General features: G+C 45.8%; 1 protein-coding gene across 1 annotated transcript in view; it reads right to left on the minus strand.

The window, feature by feature from the left end:
- CLSTN2 (calsyntenin 2) overlaps positions 1 to 21,994 on the minus strand; it is a 590,942-nt gene that overhangs the window by 110,935 nt on the left and 458,013 nt on the right. Inside the window, exon 5 of the mRNA XM_012762292.2 lies at positions 13,436 to 13,585. Coding sequence (XP_012617746.1) covers positions 13,436 to 13,585 — 150 coding nt within the window. The remainder of the gene's footprint in view (positions 1 to 13,435; positions 13,586 to 21,994) is intronic.

Raw genomic sequence — 21,994 nt, forward strand, 5'->3', positions numbered from 1 at the left:
CTTTAAGAGGCAATGCATATTTCTACTCATTCTTGTAAGCTTCCGCCTCTGCCATAAGAGCTGTATTTACCAGACACGGGCCACTTATCCAGCCTGGGTTCTAGAAGGAGAAGATGGAGTGGATGTCACAGAGCAACAGGCCTGCAACCAACCCACAGAGCACAAGTAACAGTGGGTGATAAGTAAGTCTTCATTATAAGCTGCTGAGATTTGAGGGACAGGGCTATTTGTTACACAGCATAGCCTAGTGGAGACTGATGAATAGATCTGACACTGTTAAGGAAGTTTCCTTCAGGAAGCTTAGAGCACATGCTGAGGTCAAGATCAAGAATAAGGATCTTGAACCAGGGAATAGAGCACTCCAGAACTTCTGGAATGGGTTGACATTGGCCGGGACATAGAGCTGGGGATCAGTGGGATTTGGATGGGGCTAGGCATTCAGGAGTCCACACTTGATCATAAAGAAATTGGATCTCAGTCAAGCTGGTCAAGAATTCTCTTTAATGAGGCAGTCTGGAAAGTTTATATCAGTAGCATTTAGGATGGCTACACACAGTACTTGTGTTTATTTAGCATACAGCAGACTGTGTCTGCTTCTCATTCAAAGGAGGAGCTCAGTCATCCCTAGTTCATCCTGGGCCTGCACCTCCTTGAGCTGGAGGAAAAGCCCCCTTTAGGGATCCAGGGACAAAGAAGGATGCTGGGGCTGTGGGGCTGTCTCTCTCCCCACTCAACCACCATGAAGCTCCATGGCTTAAAGGATTGAGGCCAATAAGCAGATCCATTTGGGACCCTCTCCTGGGCTTCATTTCCACCTGGCTGAGCTCTGTGCCTCATACACACTGAACATTTTCAGTTGATCACATAAATACAATTGAATGCCGACTCTGAGTCAGATGGGCCATTACCATTTCCTGCCCTTTCCTGCATAGTCTGTCTTTCATGGTACCATGCTGGTTTCTAAGTGTTCACTTATTTCTGTGATTGTTTGTCTGCAACTGCTGACACTTACTCCCCATCATAAGTTCCATAAGAGCAGGGATTGTATCTATTTTATTAGTTTTTAACTCTCCAGTGCCTGGTGCAATTTCTGGAGCATAGTAGATTCTCTCTAAATGTTGAGGAATGAATGACAGGGGTGCTTTATGAAAGGTGCCTATACCCAGGTCCTGGAGCTCAGGGAATTACCTGGCACTCTTGCACTGGTTGGGCTTTCTTCTCTTTGTATTCTCTGCTTACTCCAGCCCTTCTGAATTGAAGATTTGGGGTTTACTCTATATGCTGCTTCTAGAGACCCCTCAGATCCACATATAGCCCTTGGGAAAGTTCTGTTTCATCCCATGCCCAGCTCAGGCACCTGAGACTCTCCATCCCAATCCTCTAGGCTCCCACATGCTGGGAAGGGACCATTCTACTCTGCATGGTTCACTCATGCCAGGGTGAGTGCCTCAGTTCCCCAGAAAGTCTCTGATCTTGCTAGAGTCAAGCACCACCTCTTTAAAGCCTGTGACAACTCCCCGCTTTTTCTCTCACCCTGAGCTTACACTCTTTGGTGGGCGGTTAGGTCAGCAGGTAAAGCTGGGAGGTGAGCTGTATGCTGTTCAGAAACCTGGCCCCCATCCAGAGCCTGGCTGCTGCTTTCTCCCAACCCCTTCAGCCCTGAAGATGCTCAGCTCCCAAACAGAAGCATGCCCTGCAGAACTGATGCTGGAAAGATACAGAAGCCAGGCAATTTAGAGCAGCCCTTCTGGAAGATAATTTCCCCATGGGGGGAATCATTAACTCAACCAACCAGCAGTACTTTCTCTTGGATGTACAGAAACTCTTCTCTCTGATGACCAATAAATGTGATCATTTTCTGGGCAATTTTCTTATCTTGTGACAAATGCATTATTGGTGTAAGACGGAGCAGCTGTTCTTTAAGAATTTTTACTTTTATGGCTCTGAAAAACATTCACAATTGAATAATATAGTTTTTCATGTACACATTTTTCAGTATTTTTGAAAAGATGGCTGATGTATAATTTATCATACTCTAATTGCATCTCTTTATCTATCAGTTATACACAGCCTCAAAGCTTATTTTTTTTAAAAAATGAAATGATCATCACTCTAAGTAGTACCAGAGTGCAAGACTTCCCGTTTCACTGAACAACATTTTAAAGTTGGAACCAAATTTTTGCCTCTTCCGGTAATACAGCCCAAATCCCCCAAGTCTGTTGCATTCATTGAGATCCTTGAGTTAAGGTGTGTGAAGCAGTTACTTCACAGGGTGGGACGGCACGAGCGGTCACACATGATTAGAAACGTGCTTGGCGAAATTCATCTTGGCCCTCAGAATGCCTGCAGACTTTGGCCCACTAAATGTACTCCCAAGTAAGCTAAAATTCAGACATAGCCTTTTGCACAGATTCACCAATGCATTAAAAAGAAAAATGGAACCATGCTAATACCTGGCATTCACACAGCCCTAACTACAGGGACACGATCAAGCACAGCTGAATACACCTCTAGATGAAGTTGCTGAAAGGGTGGTGAGGTTTTATGATGTGGGAAAACAAATATGACATAAAGTTAAGTGGAAAAAGAGCAGAAAGTTTAAATGACTGTGCACAAAGGGAGAAAACTATACCATAATATTGACAATATTTCATTAATTGGATTATGGGGAATTTTTATTGAGATTACTATTTCTTGATCATTTTCAAATGAGCATGAAACACTTTATAATTTTAAAAAATTACATTAAAATGTCATAGTGACCCAATTGCCACTCATTACCTCAAGTTCTCTAATAGAGTGCAGAGCTCATAAATCTTGCCTAAAAATAAAATCCTTCCCCTTTGCCTGGGGGTGCTCACCTGGGGAGACAGCCTGCCTTTTCCCTTTGTCACAAAGGGCCCTGATGGCACGTGGGAGACCCACCCACAGATCAGACCAGGAGGGCTGTTAGAAATCCGCAGAGGCTAAGACTTCGAAGAAGAGCAAAAACCCTGGGGTCTGAGAAGGGGACGATGTACTGTCAGTATTCGCTTCTGGGTCTGGAGTCTGGGAGCAGGGCCGGGTTTCCCGTGCAGCTCACCAAAGGGGGGAGATTCAGCATGTGTGAGGCTGTGGTCATTAACCAAACCTCCCGGCAGGTGGACGGGGCCCTGCTCCTGGCCTGCCTGGTCCCGCCTGCCTGAGGCTGGCTGCTGGGGCCAGGATGCAGAGTCTCAGGCCACAGACAGGCGCTGGCACTGGGGGACGCAGAGGGCAGCAAAGCCATCCTGGCCCTGTCTTCCAGCAAAGGCCTGGCTGCTATTACTAGAACTGACTAACCAAATAACTCGCTTGTCTTAAACTGGCTGAAAGTGAGGTCACATTTTACTCGAAACGCCAATGTCCAGGTTGTCAGACATGAGTCCTCCTCAGAATGTATTAATTCTTAGAGGCCCCAGACAGGCTCCTCACACCGGCCCCACAGGTGTCTCTGGGTTTCCACTCCTGCCGGGGCCACTGCCCGTGCTCGGCTCACGTGGCCTAGCCTTGCCAGGGGACACTGCACTGGGGTGCTCCGAAGGCACCCAGGCCACAGGGGCGGGCTGGGCTCCACAGAAAGGTGGGGAGAGGGAATGTCCCCACTGAGGCCCACTTGTTCCTTTGGACCATCTGAGCTCTGGTTATTTTGTTCATTTCCTCACAAAACCTCTCTAGAAAGTTCTGACTACTTAATTCACAGTCCACGTTGGAAATCTCCCCACATTCCTCATGAAAACTAACAAGGAAACAAATACCAGTGCATCTACTTCATCACCCAACTTCTTCCGAAACCTTCCTCTGCGACCCAGCACCCACGTCCTGTCAGTCACAGAGCCAGAGATGCGGAGAAGATGCAGTAATTAAGCAGAAAGCTCTCTCGGGGACACCCCTCCCTACCTCTCCCGACCGCTGCCCCCGTCCCCACTCCCCAGGGCTCCTGCCTAATGGTATTCACCTCTCAGATCTCAGCCTGGGTGTCACCCACCTGGGGAAGCCTTTCTAAGGCTGGCCGCCTTCCCTGGCCAGCGAGCACAGTCGGGTGCCCCTGCCCTCTGCTCTCACAGCCCCTGGGCTTCCCTGGGCACGGCCCTGACTGCCCTGTGTTGGAGTTACCTGCTCACCTCCCTGCCTTCACCCACCTCTGCTCCAGCTCATGCTCCCAGGGGCCCACCTGGCCTCGCACAGAGTAGGCCTTGCAGGAAGTTTCCTGAGTTGAATGGAAGCTTTGAGAGCTTTTCAGGGGGCCAGGAGCACAGCTGTTCCTCTGTGTGGTTAGGGGTGGGCCAATGCTCCAACCCCTGAGTTGGCACTTTATGGGTCACACTGTGCTCAGCACTGTGAATCCAGGGCTTCTGGGCAGACCATGGTCAGGTCACATCTCCGTCCTGTCCCCCTCTGCTTGGAGCCATGAGAGGCGGATACAGGGAGAAGGGAACACTATTTATAATCATTTTAGATGAGGACAACTGTGGCAAGGAGAGGAGGGGTGCTTGCTGTGGTCACACTCAACATGAGAAGCCACATCTGGCTGGTATGCAGATGACGGACAGGTGCCCCGGCCGTCTGGAGCTGCCCTCCCACTAGTACTGCAGACAGCAGCAAGGAAGCCACTATTTGATAGGCTCTTTCTGGGCCTCTTATGTGTGTTATCAACCCGCACTGCATCCACCTGAGGAAGGGATTAGCAGGAGGGGCATTTCCCCACTGAGGCAACTGAGGCTGAGCTGTCAACGTCCTGCCCAAGGCCACACAGCCAGTGGATAGCACTAAGAGGCTGGCCAGACCTGCAAGACCACTTGAGTGGCTTCCTTTGTTCTCCTCTTTTATCATTTCCCTCATGATAGTCTTAATTTAGTTGTTCCTACATGTGAGGCACCATTTTGCCTTGTGATAACCCTCTAAGACGAGTACTGTCATTAGCCACATTTCACACATGCCACACGTGGGGGTGCAGAGAGGTTAAGGGACTTGTCCACTGCCCCTGAGCCAAGGTGTTGTGGAACTGGACTTTATCACGGTCTTTATGACTTCAGAGCCAGCACTCTGAAGCCCACCCTCTTCTGACTCCCTGCAGGGAGACATTCTAGCCCACTGCAAATACTGCCAGCGGAAGAGGGAGTCAGCGTGGCATGGGGCAGACCAAGATCCACCGAGAGATGAGGTCGAGGTGGGGTTCTGAGTCGGGAGACCTGGATCCTGCCATGGTTCCACTCTCAGCATCTGCATGTCCTTGGGCAAGCCCTGTGCCCTTCATGAGCCCCAACAGTTCAGCTAAAACACCAAGTGATGGATGGCCCTGTCGTCCTGCATGAAAGGCAGGTCCCAGCGGTGGGCCTGAGTGACAGGAATGACACCCCTCCCACCCCCACCAGCTACAAGCCATGGTCCTCTCTCAAGGCTGCCTTGCACTCAATTACACATTTTCCTTGTAACATGGAAGAAGAGTTCTTACTTCAGAATTTTCCTCAAAATAGTTTCCCTCCAATGGTCTCAAAAGATGGCAGTGCTCTCCTTTTCTTTGAGATGCCTTCTAGGAAACTGGGCAGGAGCTGTGTGTCTGCAGACAGACGGAGCTGCCTGGGTATTACCAGCTGTGTGACAAAAGTACCAAGCTCAGTGTCATCTGTAGGATGGGAACATAACAGCTTTCGGGGGTGGAGGAGAGTAAACAAGCATGTGCATGCAATGCCTCTAGATAGGGTTTGGCAAATTATAAGAGTTTAGTTAGTGGTTATTATTATTATTATCAGTATTATTACTAGAGTCTTCTCACACCACTTTCCCCTTCAGGGCTGAGATTACTGGACCCAGAGAACTCCCAAGGCCCATTTCCCTCCAGGCTCAGCCCCAGGGGAGCGGGTCGAAGCAGGCTCGAGCGTGGGCACTGTTATCCAGCAGGTCTTTAGGCACATTAAGACACCACTGAGCAGGTCAATCAGCATCCTGTACAGAGCCATGTGTTGCACTGTAATGATCAGCGATGTCAGTGATGCCCAAACAGGTCGTTATTCACGGAGGAGAGCTCCACGGGGTCCTCCGCCGGCAGCTCGGGTGCTGGCTGGGCAGATCTGAGCACACCCAGAGTGGCTGCCCCGCGTCACCCTGCTGCAGTCCGTGGAGTTCAGGCCTCCATGACGGCTTTTCCAATTATTTGGGTGAAAATGCTCCATTGTGATTTTAGAATTTGGAATAAAAGGGACTAAAAAGAGCTGCTGTTCTCTGAGTCCCACCACGAGTGTGGTTCTATGCAAGGTGCTCCACCGGCAGCCTTTCATTTAATCCTCACGAGAAGGAGTTTACATCTAGGGAAGCCGGAGCCAGACTGGAGTGACTTCCCCAAGGCGGCAGGTGAGCCAGAGCTGGGCTGGGATGTGCTTCTCCCTCCCCACTCCACGTCTCCCTTTGGTCCCATAAAGTCCGGGACATAACGCTCGATCGAGCCAACAGCTCTACTCAATTGTATGGAATAGAATTAAATGCGTGTGTGCATGTGTGTATTCATTTGTATGACAGTGCCTATTTTCCCAATGTACTCATCGCATTATTTGCATAGTGATTTAAATCTTGCAAAGTACTCCTACACTAGAACCTCATTTGGCCTTAACAATTCTACGAAATAGTTTGGCCAAAGATTGTGATTCTTAATTTACAGTTAAGGAAGCCAAAGCTCAGCCAGAGAAATGGCTTAAGTGAAGCCTCTGGCCAGATCATGCCCCAGCTGAGGCTGGAGTCCAGCCCTTCTCACTCCAAGCCCAGCTCCATCTCCACTGCCCGTACCCAACTCCAGCACCTCTGCCTGCCAAGTCAACATTGCCTTCCCTAGGGTGGGGTTCAGGGCGTGTGCTTGGATGGGGGGAGGGGCAAAGGGAACTGGAGGAGAAAGAATGTGGAAGGAAGGAAGGAAGGAAGGGAAGGAGAGGCAGGTAGAGCACGGGGACAGGGAGAGCACAGGGAGGGGAGAGGTGGCTGTGCAGAGGAGAGAGTCAGGGGACAGGACAGAGACGGGGGTGGAGGATGAAGCAGCTGGGCCCTGGGGAGGAACCTCAAATAAAGCCCGTGCTGTCCTCTTGCCCAGAAGGGTAGATGGGTTATCATTCATGTGGAATTCTCTTTGAGGGAAAGGTAGAGTCTCCCTGCTCTGGTGTGAGGAGTCACACTTGGGACCGGCATCTTTGGGTTTGAAGCTTGACAGCAAATCTCAAGCTCACCTTGTGTTTCTCTAGTTCATGAGATAACCAGAGGCTAGTTTAGGTTCAGGAAAATAGAATCTGAAAGGTAGATATTATTCAAGCATGCCAACTTTGTCCCCTGGCCTGTGGGGTCTCATGAGATCTGCCTGCAACCCTAACCTCCTTGCTGTTCAGTACTTTAACTTGGTTTTAGAATAAATACATGACTTTAGATACTTTTCAGGAAATGCACCACTTAAAAGCACGCTCGAGAATAACCATCCCTTTCAGCCGGTCTCCTTTCCCCCAGTCACCACCTATGTGGGTGGCTAAGGAGACCTCCTTCCCTAAGATGCCCCAGACCACACAGAGGCAGGAAAGGCTCTGAGCCCCTGCTGCACTCAGGACGACACGAGGAGGCCCCCCTCATGTTCTGGTCCCCATTGGCCAGTCCCGTCTTCCCCACTTTCCCCGGCCACATTGTGCTCCTTCCCACCTTCCCAACACAGGCTCCCTGGTCTGCAATTCCCTTCCTCTCCATGCCAAGGACTAGTATCTTTCTAGATTCGGTCCAGGAGCGTCTCCCCGGGCCCCCGGCCTGGTGCAAGGTTAAATGTCTCCCTTGCGTTCCCATACTTCTCTCCACCACAGCTTCTGCCCTCAGTACTGCCATCATCTCCTTCTATGCTAGAAGCCCGGGTACGCCCTATCTGTCTCTGTGTCCCCAGCCTTTAGCACGCGGTGGGCCTTCAGTCAAGGGTGAACAAATTCACTCCAAAAATATTTCCCATGTGATGTGCACGTCAGCCTCAGTCTCTCTCACAATGCCAACAATTAAGAGTAAATGGATCTCAACTGGCAGCCCTCCCGCTGCTGTCTTTTCAACACAAAAGCGTTAGACACACCCCAGGTGTCTAGGAAGTATTTTCCGCGTGATCTTCTTATTCAAAGTGAAGTCCATGGGCCAGCAGCATCCAGGCCTATCCCAGACTCACGAAATCACCATCTGCATTTTACCCGGCCTGCAGCTGACTCATGTGCACACTCAGGTTGGAGAAGCCGTCCTCTGAAAGGTACTGCTCTTCTGTCCTAATGAAGGCCCATTTGTGGGACGGTAAGAACACTTGAGACAATTTGATGCACCTGGTGGAAACATTTGAGACAATTTGATGCACCTGGAGAACTATTCAAATCCCCAAAGAACAGATAGGAGATTGTTCAATTATGTGGCTGCATCTCCCTTTCTTTTTATTTTGAATAGGACACTTTATTGTGAAGGTAAAAGGAACAGGAGTTGGTTGGTCCATGGGAAAAACTCTTCTAACAGCTGGGCGAGAGAGTCCGAGTGGCTTCCCCTGAGCAAGGTGCAGCCTGCTGCGTGGGCGCATACGCCGGCCCGGGGGAGGGGGTGGAGATGGGCTCCTAGGGGCTGCAGAGCAGACACTGTCACCAGGGAGCCTCCGCGCCAGAGTGGCGGGAGGTCCGGTCAGCAACACGTATGGGAGGAAATGGTGAAAGGCCACCAGAAAGTCTCCAGCCACTCTTTTCCAAAGGAAATTGTTTTGCATAAAGGAACAGTGAAATAGTGAACTTTGGGTCCAGACTGGCAGGAACAGGTGATGAACACAAAATCTGACTTGCATCAACAAAAGGGAAAAACTATCATGTTAAGTGTTGTGGGAGACAATGTTTCCAGCTTGACATGAAGAAAGAGATGGGCCAGGGGATTAAAAATAACAATAAAGAGAAGCATAAATAAGGGATGTGTCCCTCCAAATAGCATAACATGAAATCAAATAAAGTCTAAAGAAACAAACAAAAAAACTCAAACTAGCAACGGCATTACAAACAATCCTCTAAGAAACAGGTTAGTATCCCTGTGCAAAGAGCCAGCAGGAACACGTGGGGCAGCTCCGTCTCTACCACTATGGCCACCAATGCCCCGACAGCCTCCAAGGGCCCTTTATCCCCTGCAGTGCTCAGCTCCCTGAGATGACGGGGATCCTTCTCCAAGCCCTCATCGCACACACAGGCCCAGGCTTGGCTGATTCTAACCAATTGCAAGAGGAAAGCAAGGACTAGGAAGACTGCAAACCCAGACAGCTGGCCCGAGAGGCAGGACACACACCTGTCTTAAGCATGCAGACTGCTACAGGTTCATCTCTTTCCCGGTTCCTAATATCATCTTTCATCTCTGTGAACTGGAGGTACCTCTAATCACACCATGAGTTCTCAAAGCTCAGGATAAAACAGAGAGATGGAGTCCTCCCTTCTACTCACACAGGTTTGGGTCATGCTTTGAGTCCTCTTCTTTCCTGGCCAGCTGAGAGGGGAGTGTTCCTTTCAGCAAAGGTCCACCTACCCCTGCAGAGTGAGCTGGCCCTTACCACCTATTCAGAATTACCATCTCAGAAAACGGTCAAGAAGACAAAGCTCGTGCAAGAGCAAGGCACGTGTGCTGGCCCCTGGGGTTGTTTTCTGGACACACAGCCCTCTGCCTGCCCTTGCTGTCAGCTGAGCACTGAGAGCCCCCACTCCACCCATTGGGGAGTGACGCCAGCAAGCAAGCTTCTAGTCCACGCTTAGGTGGTGGATGGGAAATTCAGTGCCAGGGGCCTCCAGGAATGTGGTTCTGCCCTCTGGGAACCCATATCCTTTCTGAGAAGACAAGACTGACCCAGAGAAAGAAGACAGAAATTAGAAACCATAGCCCAATGCTTTGGTCAGGTCTGAAAGGCAGGTGGCAGCAGAGCTAGGGCCTGGGATGTCCTGTGCACAGCTTGGCAGGGCCAGCAGCACACTGGGGAAAGCCTCAGGTCCTGCACTTAGAAGGGATTGTCGTGATGGAAAACGGGGGCCACTGCCCTGGGGCATCACTGGAGTCTGGGAGCAGGTCCCTCATGGGCCCAGGGAAGGAGGGGAAGGCTCCAGCTGTGAGCAGGTCCCTTGCTCTGAGACAGCTCCCTGGGAGAAGCCTGCAGCAGGCCTGGGCACGCGCCGATTGGGAGCGAGGGGAGGCGGGCGCCCTCGCTGTGATGGATTGCATCCACTGTGCCGCCGTCCCTCCTGCCGGAAGGGAAATGACTTAGAACAGGTACAAGAATTCAAACTGCCAAACTTCGTTTGCTTGGTGACTCAAGTTGTTTGTGAGCAGTCAGTTTGGGAGGGGCTTCTGTTCTCCAGGGGAATTACAGGGAATCGCGTCTGGCAAAGGCACACAGCGCCCTCTCAGCTGGGCCTGAGGGGCCTGGAGCTCGCGGCCTCAGAACCCCAGTGCTCCTGTCACAGCTGTATCTGTGAGTCATACTGCTTTCTTCACATTGTTCACTGGCACCTTGAACGGCCTCCCCTCATTGCACACCTCGCCCATCTACAAGGTGCAAGATTCGCCCCACACTTGTTCCAAGAAAAGCCAACCTTTTCCCCCAGGGCATCGATGACCTCTCACAGTTAGGGGCGTACTGCGCCACCTGCAGTTAGCAAAGAATTCAGGAAACCACAGTTCGCTCCAGTTTGCTGTGCAGAGCTGAGAGAAGGGGCTGGACAAGGGAAACACATCTGGACCAGCTGTGGTCAGTTCTTCCCTGGAGAAAGGTGCACCTCAGCTAAGAGGCTGCAGCCCTGACCAGGGGTAGAAGAGACAACAGGTTCCAAGATGGGAGGGTCAGAGTTGAGGGTTTCCAAGTGGAGGAATGAAGTGAACTGGTAGGCTGGAAAGAGGAGAGAGATGGTCCCTCTCCAACTCTGGGGTCCAGAACAGGAATTTCAGGATGGCACTGTGACCATTGCCACACATTTTAGAGCCTGGAGGGCTGCCTACCATCTGAAAGCCCATGGGGGCAATGACTGGAAGAGGACTTAAGGGCTGTCTAGAGCAGGCAAACTGGAGGGAGGAGAGTCCTGATTCAGAGCCCTGTGTTAGCTTCTGCCACTGCAGGCTGGCCAGCTGAGGCAGCAAAGCCACCATGAAGTGGTCGATTCTGGTGTTACACATGTTTAAATCACCTTGCCTGACATGAAGAACTGGTGCTAGGAATTGCCTCTTCCCTCTTTTCTTTGTTCTACAGAATGCTACATTTTTCACCCAGGTCTCGCTGATGATTCCTTCATCCATTTAACACTTGCCGAGTGCCTGCATCGTGCCCGGCCCTGCGCTGGGCACTGGAGACATCACAGCAAATGTGCGCCATCCTCACCCCACAGGAGCTCGCTGTCTGGAGCGGCAAATAGCACTGTGCACTGGAGGGTAGATGCTCAACTCGTCCTTCACATGCAGAATTGAACATCATGACCGGGCTTTTCTTTGCATACATTTAACAAGTACAAATTCTGTTAGAAAATTACATTTAAATATAGGAATAAAAATGCAATCACAAATCTGTAGGTGCCTCATTTGTCAAAGACAAAAAGAACATGGGGACTATTTTTCAGATATGGCTTTGTACTGTGCTTTTGCCACTTAAAATTTTGTCATGAGCATATTCCATGCTTAGAAAGCTTCTATATCCTTTCCAGCCTTCCAGCCTTCTATATCCTTTCCAGCCTCTTCCAAGGCCACATCTTCATTGGGGCTAAACCTTATTAGTTAAAAATAAAACAAGGTGAGTTCTTCTTTATTCAGATTTTCATCCATTCATTCATTCATTCATTCAATTATTATTTCCCGAGCGCCTACCGCTGAGGCCCGACACTGTCAAACCTGAGAAATTCAGTGGTGAACAAGACAGAATCCTGCCCTCAGGTCCTTAGGTCTAGTGAATTATGCCCGACCAGACCTCAGGCTCCCTGAAGTTGGGAAAACCTAGTTTCCCACTCTGGCTTGTCCCTCTTCCTATGTCTCTTGCTTGTTCCTAAACGGACTGACACAAAGACGACTCCACTTTGTTCTTCACCTCTCGTGTGTCTTACCTGTGTCTCCTCCACTGAGCATTTCATCTTTCCTACTTTGTTCAAAGGCAAACAACTCTGGCTGTCTCCAGAGGTGGATTAACTTACACTTCCCATCTTTGAAGTTTCAAGTTTAGGGGAGACCAGGTTGTACAGGGCAGGAGTGCTTTGAGAGCCGCCTTCTGAAGGGACTGATCCCAGGTGGCTCCTCAGGCACAGGTGTCCTTACTCTGTACCACGAGGTCCTGCCAGGCTGAGCCTGATGAGTTGGATTAGGAATGAATGCCTGATTAAAAGGAGGCACCCATTCAAGGTCTGGCCAGGGACCTCGAGGGCAGCCTGGCATTAGTCCACCCGGTAGGGAAGTGAGTGACTAACATAGACTCTTTCCAGGGGAATTTAAGAATAAAATATATGAGTGAGAGAGAGAGAGAGAGAATATAACAGGGACCCACAGCTTAAAAACACACTGAAAGAAAGCAGTAAGCTGCAGGCACAAGGGAGGTGACCCCACAAACACCACGGGCTATGAGTTAGCAATAGCCTGCAACAGCTTCAACCCAGCTGTAGAGACAGGGAGTAGTTAGGCAACTAAAATGGCGGCATAGAGATAATTCTACATCTCTGCTTGGCCGCCAGACCTATTGGCGTCACCACTAGAGCTATTATTCCATAAACCACTCAACTCTATGTAAGACCCATCTTGGCAGCAGTCCTTACCTTCCTTAGTTTCTTTAAGCTCAGGGATAAACTCTGTCATCTAAAGGTGACCTGAACATTTACTGTCTTAGCATCCTAAAAGATCTCTGAGCTGACACAAAACCCCACCTCCATCCAAAGCTATTGCTTCTTCATTTTCAGGGTCAACGTTTTAGAAACCTCTAATCCAGAGGCTGGACTCTGGCTCTTCCATCTCTGCCTGCACGTGCTCTGTGTGAGCACAAGGCACATGACGACCTTCCCCAGATGTTGAGCAGCGATGCAAAACTTGAAATGCATCAGCTAGACTCAGTACCCTTGGATGCAGTGAATAGGCTTGTTGGCAATTTCTCCTGAAGTGCTGTGAGATAATTACTATTGATTCAAAGATGTCATGAGATTTGAAAAAGGGAGCTCTGGACAAACTGTGCACATGACATTACACGAGATGCCTCTGCCACTTTTAGCTGTAAAATGGGGATACTATATCACATATGAGTTGGGAGAATAAACAAGCTACTCTATTTCTTGCAGCTAAGTTATGGCACTTTAAAAATTCCTCCTGTTACGTTTTGTAATGATTTGAGGACAAGTCCAGCACCTTCTACAGACCCGGCCAAGCTGCCTTTACACAACAAGACTGATAAAACCAGACCCACCTTGCCAGCCGGGCTTGCAAACTGGCTTCACGTCCACCTGCACCAAGGTGTCCTGAGCAGCGGGCTTCTGTCCACAGTCGTAGGCAGTGACCAGAATCTCATACTGGCGTTGCTTGTCATAGCTCAGCTTCTCTGTGTTCCTGATGTTGCCTAGGGAACATGGACATTCACATTCATTTGAGGTCAATCTGACCACATTGTACTTCCTCAAAATCCCTCCTCCATTCCACCAACCTTTGCAAGAATGAAGTGACCCATTTCCTTATCTCTTTGTGTCTCTTTGTACAAACAAGGGCCAATGGCAGTGTGGCTTCTGCCTGCAGCCTGCTTGTGCTTTGGTGGCAGATTCCTGGGAACCACTGGCTGGAGCCACCCAGCTGGGCAGTGGTACTACTGGGGAATTCTGAACACACACCTGGACTCCAGCTGGCCTGTATTTATTTATGGGTAATGGGTCACCAGAACACTTCCTCCTAAAGTGCACCCAGGTGGCTATGTCCCTGATGTAGGGCACAGAGAGCTCTTCTGCCATGAAAGCTCTAGGAAAAAGAGGGAGTTGAGAAAATGTCCTGACGCATATTTTTTAACATCTGGGTTTGTTTCCAGGAATGTTCACTGCCTCTTCTCACATTATTTAGCCTCCAAATAGGAAGTAAAATCGATAAGAAAATGTGCAACATCCCTTCTGAAAGCTACAAAGAATAACAGATTCTTTGCCTTGAAGAAGATATTCTTTTCTTCCCCAAGAGAGACCAATTTTTTTCTGAGCCATTTGTGTATTTTTGTTCCTGTGGATTTGATATTATGGTTTGGAAATAAATATTTGATAACTAATGGGCAAAATTTTAATTGACTATTTTTGCTGAAGTACAATTTTGATTTCAAAGAACTAGTAAAGACCCAAAGTGCATTTAATACTTTTAAGTTTTTGATTCCAAGAGATTAAAGTCTTCCTTTGCTGAGACTAATTTCTTTCCTACTTTTTTTTTTATGAGAGAATTGACAGTAAACTAGAACTCATATGTTATCATCATTTTTATCGGAAGTGAAATTAAAAAAATGGAAATTGAAAACCAAACAAATAAGTAAACAAACAGGGAATTGCCGACTCAGGCTTGTTTGTATATTTCATCAACACTAAAGGAAAATGACCTGAATGAACTTTCTTCCATTCTAATTGCAGTCTATTGTTCATGAGACTTGAGACAATGCAGATTATGACAAGACAGCCTGGAAAATTAGAAAAGTCATATAATGCTTTGAAGATTAGAAAAATTGATCCACCAATCACCTGGTGTTAGTGAAACAGTACTTAGTGCTAGGCCACGAGCAGGTGCTACACACCCGAGTGTGTGTCAGGGTGGGAAAGTGGAAGGAATAGAGGTTGGCTGATGTCCAGGAGGGAATATGAAGTTGCCCAAGACATTGCACCAAGAATTAGAATAATGTATTCTGCTATCTGCTCAGGACTGTTTCTAAAAATGCAACTGCCTCCACCAATTTGAGGCAGAACTTAGTTTAACAAAGTCAGTCAAAAATTTCTGAATAAAAACGAGTGTGATGTATTTTTGGCTTTGTGGCTTGTGTTCAGAATCCCTTTCACTGTACCCCAAGTGTTTGTCTCATTCTCAGTGCTGGGCCCTGCACAGGTCTGGAATGGCTCAGTGTTGGGTGGGTAACACTCCCCATGGATTCTGTTAACAAACTTATTTGCAGTTATAGCCATCACAGGGGAGGAATTCTGTCGGTTGGAAGCACTTTAATATAGCCATGAGAAGTATATTTCTGCAACATCAAATTGAATTTTGAACAAAAAGTTTTAACTTTCTTTTTCTTTAAAGTTAAATGGCTCTCAAAAGATACACCTCTTAGAAGAGGAAGGCCCAGGGTCTGCAACACATGTGACATTAAGCAGACCAAACACTATCGATTGTGGTAGAAAAATAAACCCACAAGCTGGATCCTTGGCTTGGTTTGTTGCCACTCTAATTCTGCAACAAGTCTTAATGAAACCATCTGAGAAACTAATTTACTTTCTCCACCACCAACAACTTCATACATGTGAAAATGAGTTTAAAAGCACAGAATTAGAAGCATTAGGTTGAAAATGAGTATAATATTGTGACCAATTTTTGTGTGGGAGAAGGTCATATTTGGATAAGCCACACATTTAAAATTTTTTGAAAGCTCAGAAAAAGCGTTCATTTTGCCTCTGTTACAATTGCATTTTTTTCCTCCAATATTTGAGTGATTTTTTTCCTACTAATGTCTTCTCAGGAGACCTGAGCCCACAGTTAATTCAGGTGAGCTGCAGTCCTGGCACCTGTTTCTCCAGGTCCAAATGGACCCTGGAAGAACAATCAGTACCTACCTTGCATGTTAGTGAAGGTAATTTTTTTGAAGAATCTGAGGGAGTGGGCGTTGGGGGGTGAGATAAACACACTTAGCAGTACCTTCCTCCTGGTGGAATTTACATTGGACAACACTTCTGGAGAGCTACTTGCAAATATATGCCGGTTGCACTGGAATTGCTCATACCTTTTAGGCATGCAATTCCTCATCTAAAAGTTGATCCTGGGAAAATGATACAACTTGCAGATATATGGGCAAATATGCTCATCTATTATTTGTTACACTAAAAAAAAAAATAGTCTGATAGTAAAGGAATAGCTAAGTATAAAAGTTTATGCATAAAATGAAATGCTGTTCAGCAGTAAAAGTGGTGATTATAAATAACTTTTAAGAATGGGGGGAAATACATATAATCAAATGTTAAGTGCATAAAGGAAGGACAAAGACAAGAAAGGATAATGTGGCCTTAATGTTGTTTAAAAACTTCACAGAAGAACTACTGGAAATAGGGTAAATTGTTAATAGTGGCTATCTTCGGCAGCATTATGGGCGGCTTATTTCATTCTTCATACTTTTCTGTGCTTTCCAAATTTCCCACACCAGGCATGCATTACTTTTCTATTCGGAGAGGAAAGAAGCATTTTCATTCACTTTAAGAATAAGCAGAGACTTCGGGACACGCTTAGCTCAGAAGCGTGGGAGTCCTATCACTTACTAGGGCAGCCTCTGACAGAGCCCGACTGAGGCTGCATGAAGACCAAGCAACTGCTTGAAAAGCAGCAAAATCTGCCAAGTGGTAACTGGGCATCATCGGACCCTGCTGCTCCTTCGCTGTCACTCCCCGACACGGCTGAGTGGTTGGCTTGTGCCAGACGCTCTATGAGTGCCTTGTTGGCACTAGTTCAGGTAACCATCACATTGCACAGCTACATTATTTAACTCCCATTTTTACTAGTAAGGCTCTGAGACAAGGTTCAGATAACTTGACTGCACAGACATACGCACGCACACATCGGTGGATGTAGGATTAAAACACACATTGTGAGATTTTTTTGCCAGCTTTATTGAGGTATGATTGACAAAAAAATTGTATACATTTGTCATGTACAACATGACATTTTAATATGTGCATACATTATGAAATGACTAATAAGCTATTTAACATACGTGTCGTCTCACATAGTAACCTTTCTTGTGTGGGTGGCCGGAGTACTTGAGATCTACTCTCAGCAAATTTCAAGTATTCAATACATTATTCTTAACTATAGTCACTCTACTGCATATTAGGCCTTTAGTACTTATTTGTCTTATAACTGAAGGTTTGTGCCCTTTGACAAATATCTTCTCTTTCCCCCCACCCCTAGCCCCTGGCAACCACCGCTTTACTCTATTACTATGAATTTGATCTTTTCAAGATTTCACATATACATGAGATCATGCAGCATTTGTATTTCTGTGTCTGGCTTATTTCACTTAGCTTAAAGTCCTTCAGGTTCATCCAAGTTGTTCGGAATGGCAGGATTTACTTCTTTCATAAGGCTGAATGACACTATATTGTGTGTGTTTGTGTGTGTGTGTGTGTATCTCTCACTTTTTTTTTAATTCATTCATCTATTGACAGAAACTTAGTCTGTTTCCATATCTTGCTACTGTAAATAAGGATGCAATGAGTGCCAATATCATCTCAAGATAGTGATTTTTTTTTTCCCATGGATTAAAAAAATGCCAAAAGTGGAATTGCTGGATCACATGGTAGTTCTATTTTTAATTTTTTGAGGAAACTCCATGATGTTTTCCATAATGGCTGTATCAGTTTACATTCCCCCAACAGTGTACAAGGATCTCTTTTCTCCATACTTTCACCAACACTTATTTTTGACTGTTTGATAATAGCTACCTTAATAGTTGTGAAATGATGTCTCATTGAAGTTTTGACTTGCATTTTAGTGATATTAGTGATGTTGAGCATCTTTTCATATTCCTCTTGGCCAATTGTATGTCTTCTTTGGAAAAATGCTCATTCAGGTCCTCTGCCCATTTTTAAATAAGGTTATGTGTGTGTGTGTGTGTGTGTGTGTGTGTGTGTATGTGTTTGCTATTGAGTTGTAGGAGTTCGTTACATCTTTTGTATGACTCCTTATTGCTTGTATGATTTGCAAATATTTTCCCCCATTCTGTAGTTTGCCTTTTCGGTTTGTTAATTGTTAATTTCTTGTTAATTTTGTTAATTTCATTTTGCCTTTTCTGCTTTGCAGAAGCTTTTTGCTTTGATATAGCCCCATTTGTTTTTTCCCTTTTGTTTCCTTTGCTTTTGATGTCAAATCCAAAAAATCATTGCCAAAAACAACATCCATGTTTCCCATGTTTTTTCCTAGGAGTTTTGTGATTTCAGGTCTATGTCTTTAATTCATGTTGAATTGATTTTGTGTAAGAGAAGGGTCCAATTTCCCTCCCTCCCTCTCTCTCCCCTTCGTTCCTTGCTTCCTTCCTTTTTTTCTCTCTTTCTGTCTCTCTTTCTTTTTTGCTTTTGATATTCAGTTTTCCCATTGTGATTTATTGACGAGTCTATTCTTTTCTCATTACATTTTCTTAGCGATTTTATTGAAAATTAGCTAACCATATGTGTGTGGATTTATTTCTGGGCTCTCTATTCTGTTTCATTGGTTTATACATCTGTTTTTATGACAGCACCAAACTGTTTTGATTACTATAGCTTTTAATATAGTTTCAAATTAGGATGTTTGATGCCTCTCAGTTGTTCTTCTTGCTTAAAATTGCTTTAGCTAATCAGGGTCTTGTGTGGTTCCAGAAGAATTTTAGGATTTTTTTTTTGTTACTGTGAAAACTGCCATTGGAATTTTTGATAAGAGACTGTAATGAATCTATTTATCACTTTGGGCATAAGGACATTTTAACAATATTAGCTTTTCTAATCCATGAACATGGAATATCTTTTCATTTATTTGTGTTTTCTACAATTTCTTTCATAAGTATTTCATAGTTTTCAGTGTACAGGTCTTTCATCTCCTGGTTAAATTTATTTCTAACTATTTTACGCTTTTTGCTGCTATTGTCAATGTAATTGTTTTCTTGATTTCTTTTTTGGGTAGTGTGTTGTTAGTGTATAGAAAAGCAACTAATTTTTGTATTGCTTCTGTATCCTGAAACTTTACTGAATTTGTTTATTAGTTCTAACAGTTTTGGTGGGGTCATTAGGGCTTTTTATATATAAAACCATGTCATCTGCAAACAGAGACAGTTTTATTTTTTCCTTTCTGATTTGAATGCCTTTTATTCATTTCTCTTACCTAATTGTTTTGGGTACAATTTCCAGGACCATATTGAATAGAAGTGGTAAGAGTTGGCATTCTTGTCTTTTTTCTGATCTTAGAGAAAAAGCTTTCAATATTTCACTGTTGAGTATGATGTTAGCTGTGGGCTTGTGATGTATGGCCTTTACTGTATTTAGAACATTACTTCTATACCTTATTTGTTGAGAGTTTTTATCATACAAGGATGTTGAATTTTGTCAAATGCTTTTTCTGCATCTACTGAGATGATCACAAGGTTTTTGTCCTTCCTTTTGTTAATGTGGTAGATCATATTTATTGATTCGTGTATGTCAAACCTTCTTTGCATCCTGGAGATAAATCCCATTTGAGCATGATCCTTTTTAGTTTGCTAGTGTTTTTTTGAGGACTATTTTTGCATTTATGTTCATCAGGAATATTGGCCTGTAATTTTCTTTTCTTGTAATGTTCTTGTCTGACTTTGGTGTCAGGGCAATGGCAACCTAGTACAATGAGTTTTTAAGTGTTCCCTCCTCTTCAATTTTTTGGGTGAATTTGAGAAGAATTCATATTAGTTATTCATTAAATTTTTGGTAGAATTCAGCTATGAAGCCATCAGGTCCTGGGCTTTTCTTTGATGGGAGTTTTTATTATTATTATTACTCATTCTATCTTCTTATTATTAATCTGTTCAGATTCTCTATTTCTTCATGATTCAGTCTTGGTAGGTTGTATGTTTCTGAAAAGTTATACATTTCTCCTAGGTTATCCAATTTGTTGGTATACAAATGGTCTTAGCAATCTCTTATAATCCTTTGTGTTACTGTGGTATTTATTTTAATGTCTCCTCTTTAATTCCTGATTTTATTTATTTGAGTTCTTTCTTTTTTCTTAATCTAGATAAAGGTTTGTCAACTCTGCCTTTTCAAAAAACCAATTTGGTGTTATTGATCTTTTATATTATTTTTCTAGTCTTTGTTTCATTTCTGTTCTAATCATTATCTTTTTTCTTTTCTTTTTTCTCTCTCTCTTTCTTTCTTTCTTTCTTTCTTTCTTTCTTTCTTTCTTTCTTTCTTTCTTTCTTTCTTTCTTTTTTTTTTTTGAGACAGAGTTTCATTGTCTTGCATGGGCTAGAGTGCCATGGTATCAGCCTAGCTCATAGCAACCTCAAACTCCTGGGCTCAAGTGATCCTACTGCCTCAGCCTCCCAGGTAGCTGGGACTACAGGCACGTACCACTATGCCTGGCTATTTTTTTGTATTTTTAGTTGTTTTGGCTAATTTTTCTCTATTTATAGTAGAGACAGGGTCTCACTCTTGCTCAGGCTGGTGTAGGTGCAAGCATGCTGATGGGGTCCAATGATGGGAGTTAGGGCTGTCTGCTTGTGTGGGTACAGCTGTAGGGGCTGAGGCTGGTGGCAAGCATGCATGTGGCTGCATGATCCAGCTGTAGGCACATGCTCACTTATAAGACCTGGTGACCGGGATGGGGTCAGCTGTTCATAGGCACATGGCTAGGGAGTTAGCCATCGAGACACACATGGTGGTGAGGGGGTGGGTCTGTAGCAGGGGCCCAGGCCATTCTGGGGCTCATACACTATGGCTATGCCGGGTTTCTGGGTTGGGGCACTGACAGTGGCAGTGCCTAGGGCTTCTTTGGGAGGAGACAGAGAAAGGGATGATGGCTGAGGTGCCTGGAAACTGTCAAAGTAAAAAACTGTGAGATTCTCAGTGCCAGAATTTGCGGGGGTCCCCTGTGGTTGTGCTAGATGTTCATTTCCTTGGTGGCAGAAGCTGCCGGGGTCCTCTGCTGGGGTCCACAATGGTGAAACTGTGGGGTCCTTGGCAGTGAAAGCTGGGGCGGGGGCACTGTGTGGTGGCTGTGAGGGCTGTGGAGGTCCTCAGGGGAGAGGGCTGCTGGGGTCCTGTGCAGAGCATGCTGCAGGGGACCATGGTGGCACCTGCCACATGTCTAGTACTGATAGCCTCTGCAGTTCTTCTTTGTGCCCAGTTGTCTCCAGATGTCTGAGCTATGCTGGTCCCCCCAGCAATCCAGGTGGGGTCAAACTGAAATGGGTCACTGGGGAAGTGCTCTGAAAGGCTGGAAAAGCTGACTGTCGTCCTCACTCTCCTTTCCTTGGCAAGTGGAACTTGAGAGCTGGGGAGTTCTTTCTTTGTGGTGAGCAGAGCTGGGGTGGGAGATGGGATGATGCAAGCAAAACAAAACTACTCTTCCTATACTTTTTATGCAGTTATTCTAATTTTTTTCCTCTATCATGTTGCTATTGCTACTTAACTGGGCTCCTGAGCTCTCCTGGAACTATTTTCCTTCATGTATAGCTGTCCAATTATTATTCTTTGTTGGGGGAACAAAGGCTGTTCTCTCCTACTCTGCCACCTTGCTGATATCACCCACACTTTGTGTTTAGGAACTGAAACGCCGCTGCCATGCATCCATGTCAATTGTTATTGAGAAGAGCAACTTGATGGAAAGACCTTGGGGCCAACACTCAGGGGACCTGGGTTCCAGTCCCAACTCTGCCACTAGTGTGACAATATTATAAAGCAAGCTTTTTATGCTTTAGACTCAATTCTTCCATTTGTCCAATGGAAATAAGGATATAGGCCCTGCCCATCTAACAGAGACTTGCCAAATGCCATCATATGGGGACCTGTGAGCTCTCTGAAATGGATCCAGAACTTCCCCAAAGGAAGGTAATGTCTCAAACTCATAGGGACCTGCTTATAATTTCAGCCTGAAAATCCATGGGGAGTGAATAAACCTCATATCCCAATCACCCAGGTAAATATCTAACAATTGTGGCACCATTAATTGAGTACTCCCTATATGCCGGTTACCCTGCAAACATTCTCCTCACACACTGCTTCCCCTTGAGGCTTCACAACCCCACAGTGAG

Source organism: Microcebus murinus, chromosome 1 (assembly GCF_040939455.1).
Source record: "Microcebus murinus isolate Inina chromosome 1, M.murinus_Inina_mat1.0, whole genome shotgun sequence".
Lineage (NCBI taxonomy): Eukaryota > Metazoa > Chordata > Mammalia > Primates > Cheirogaleidae > Microcebus > Microcebus murinus.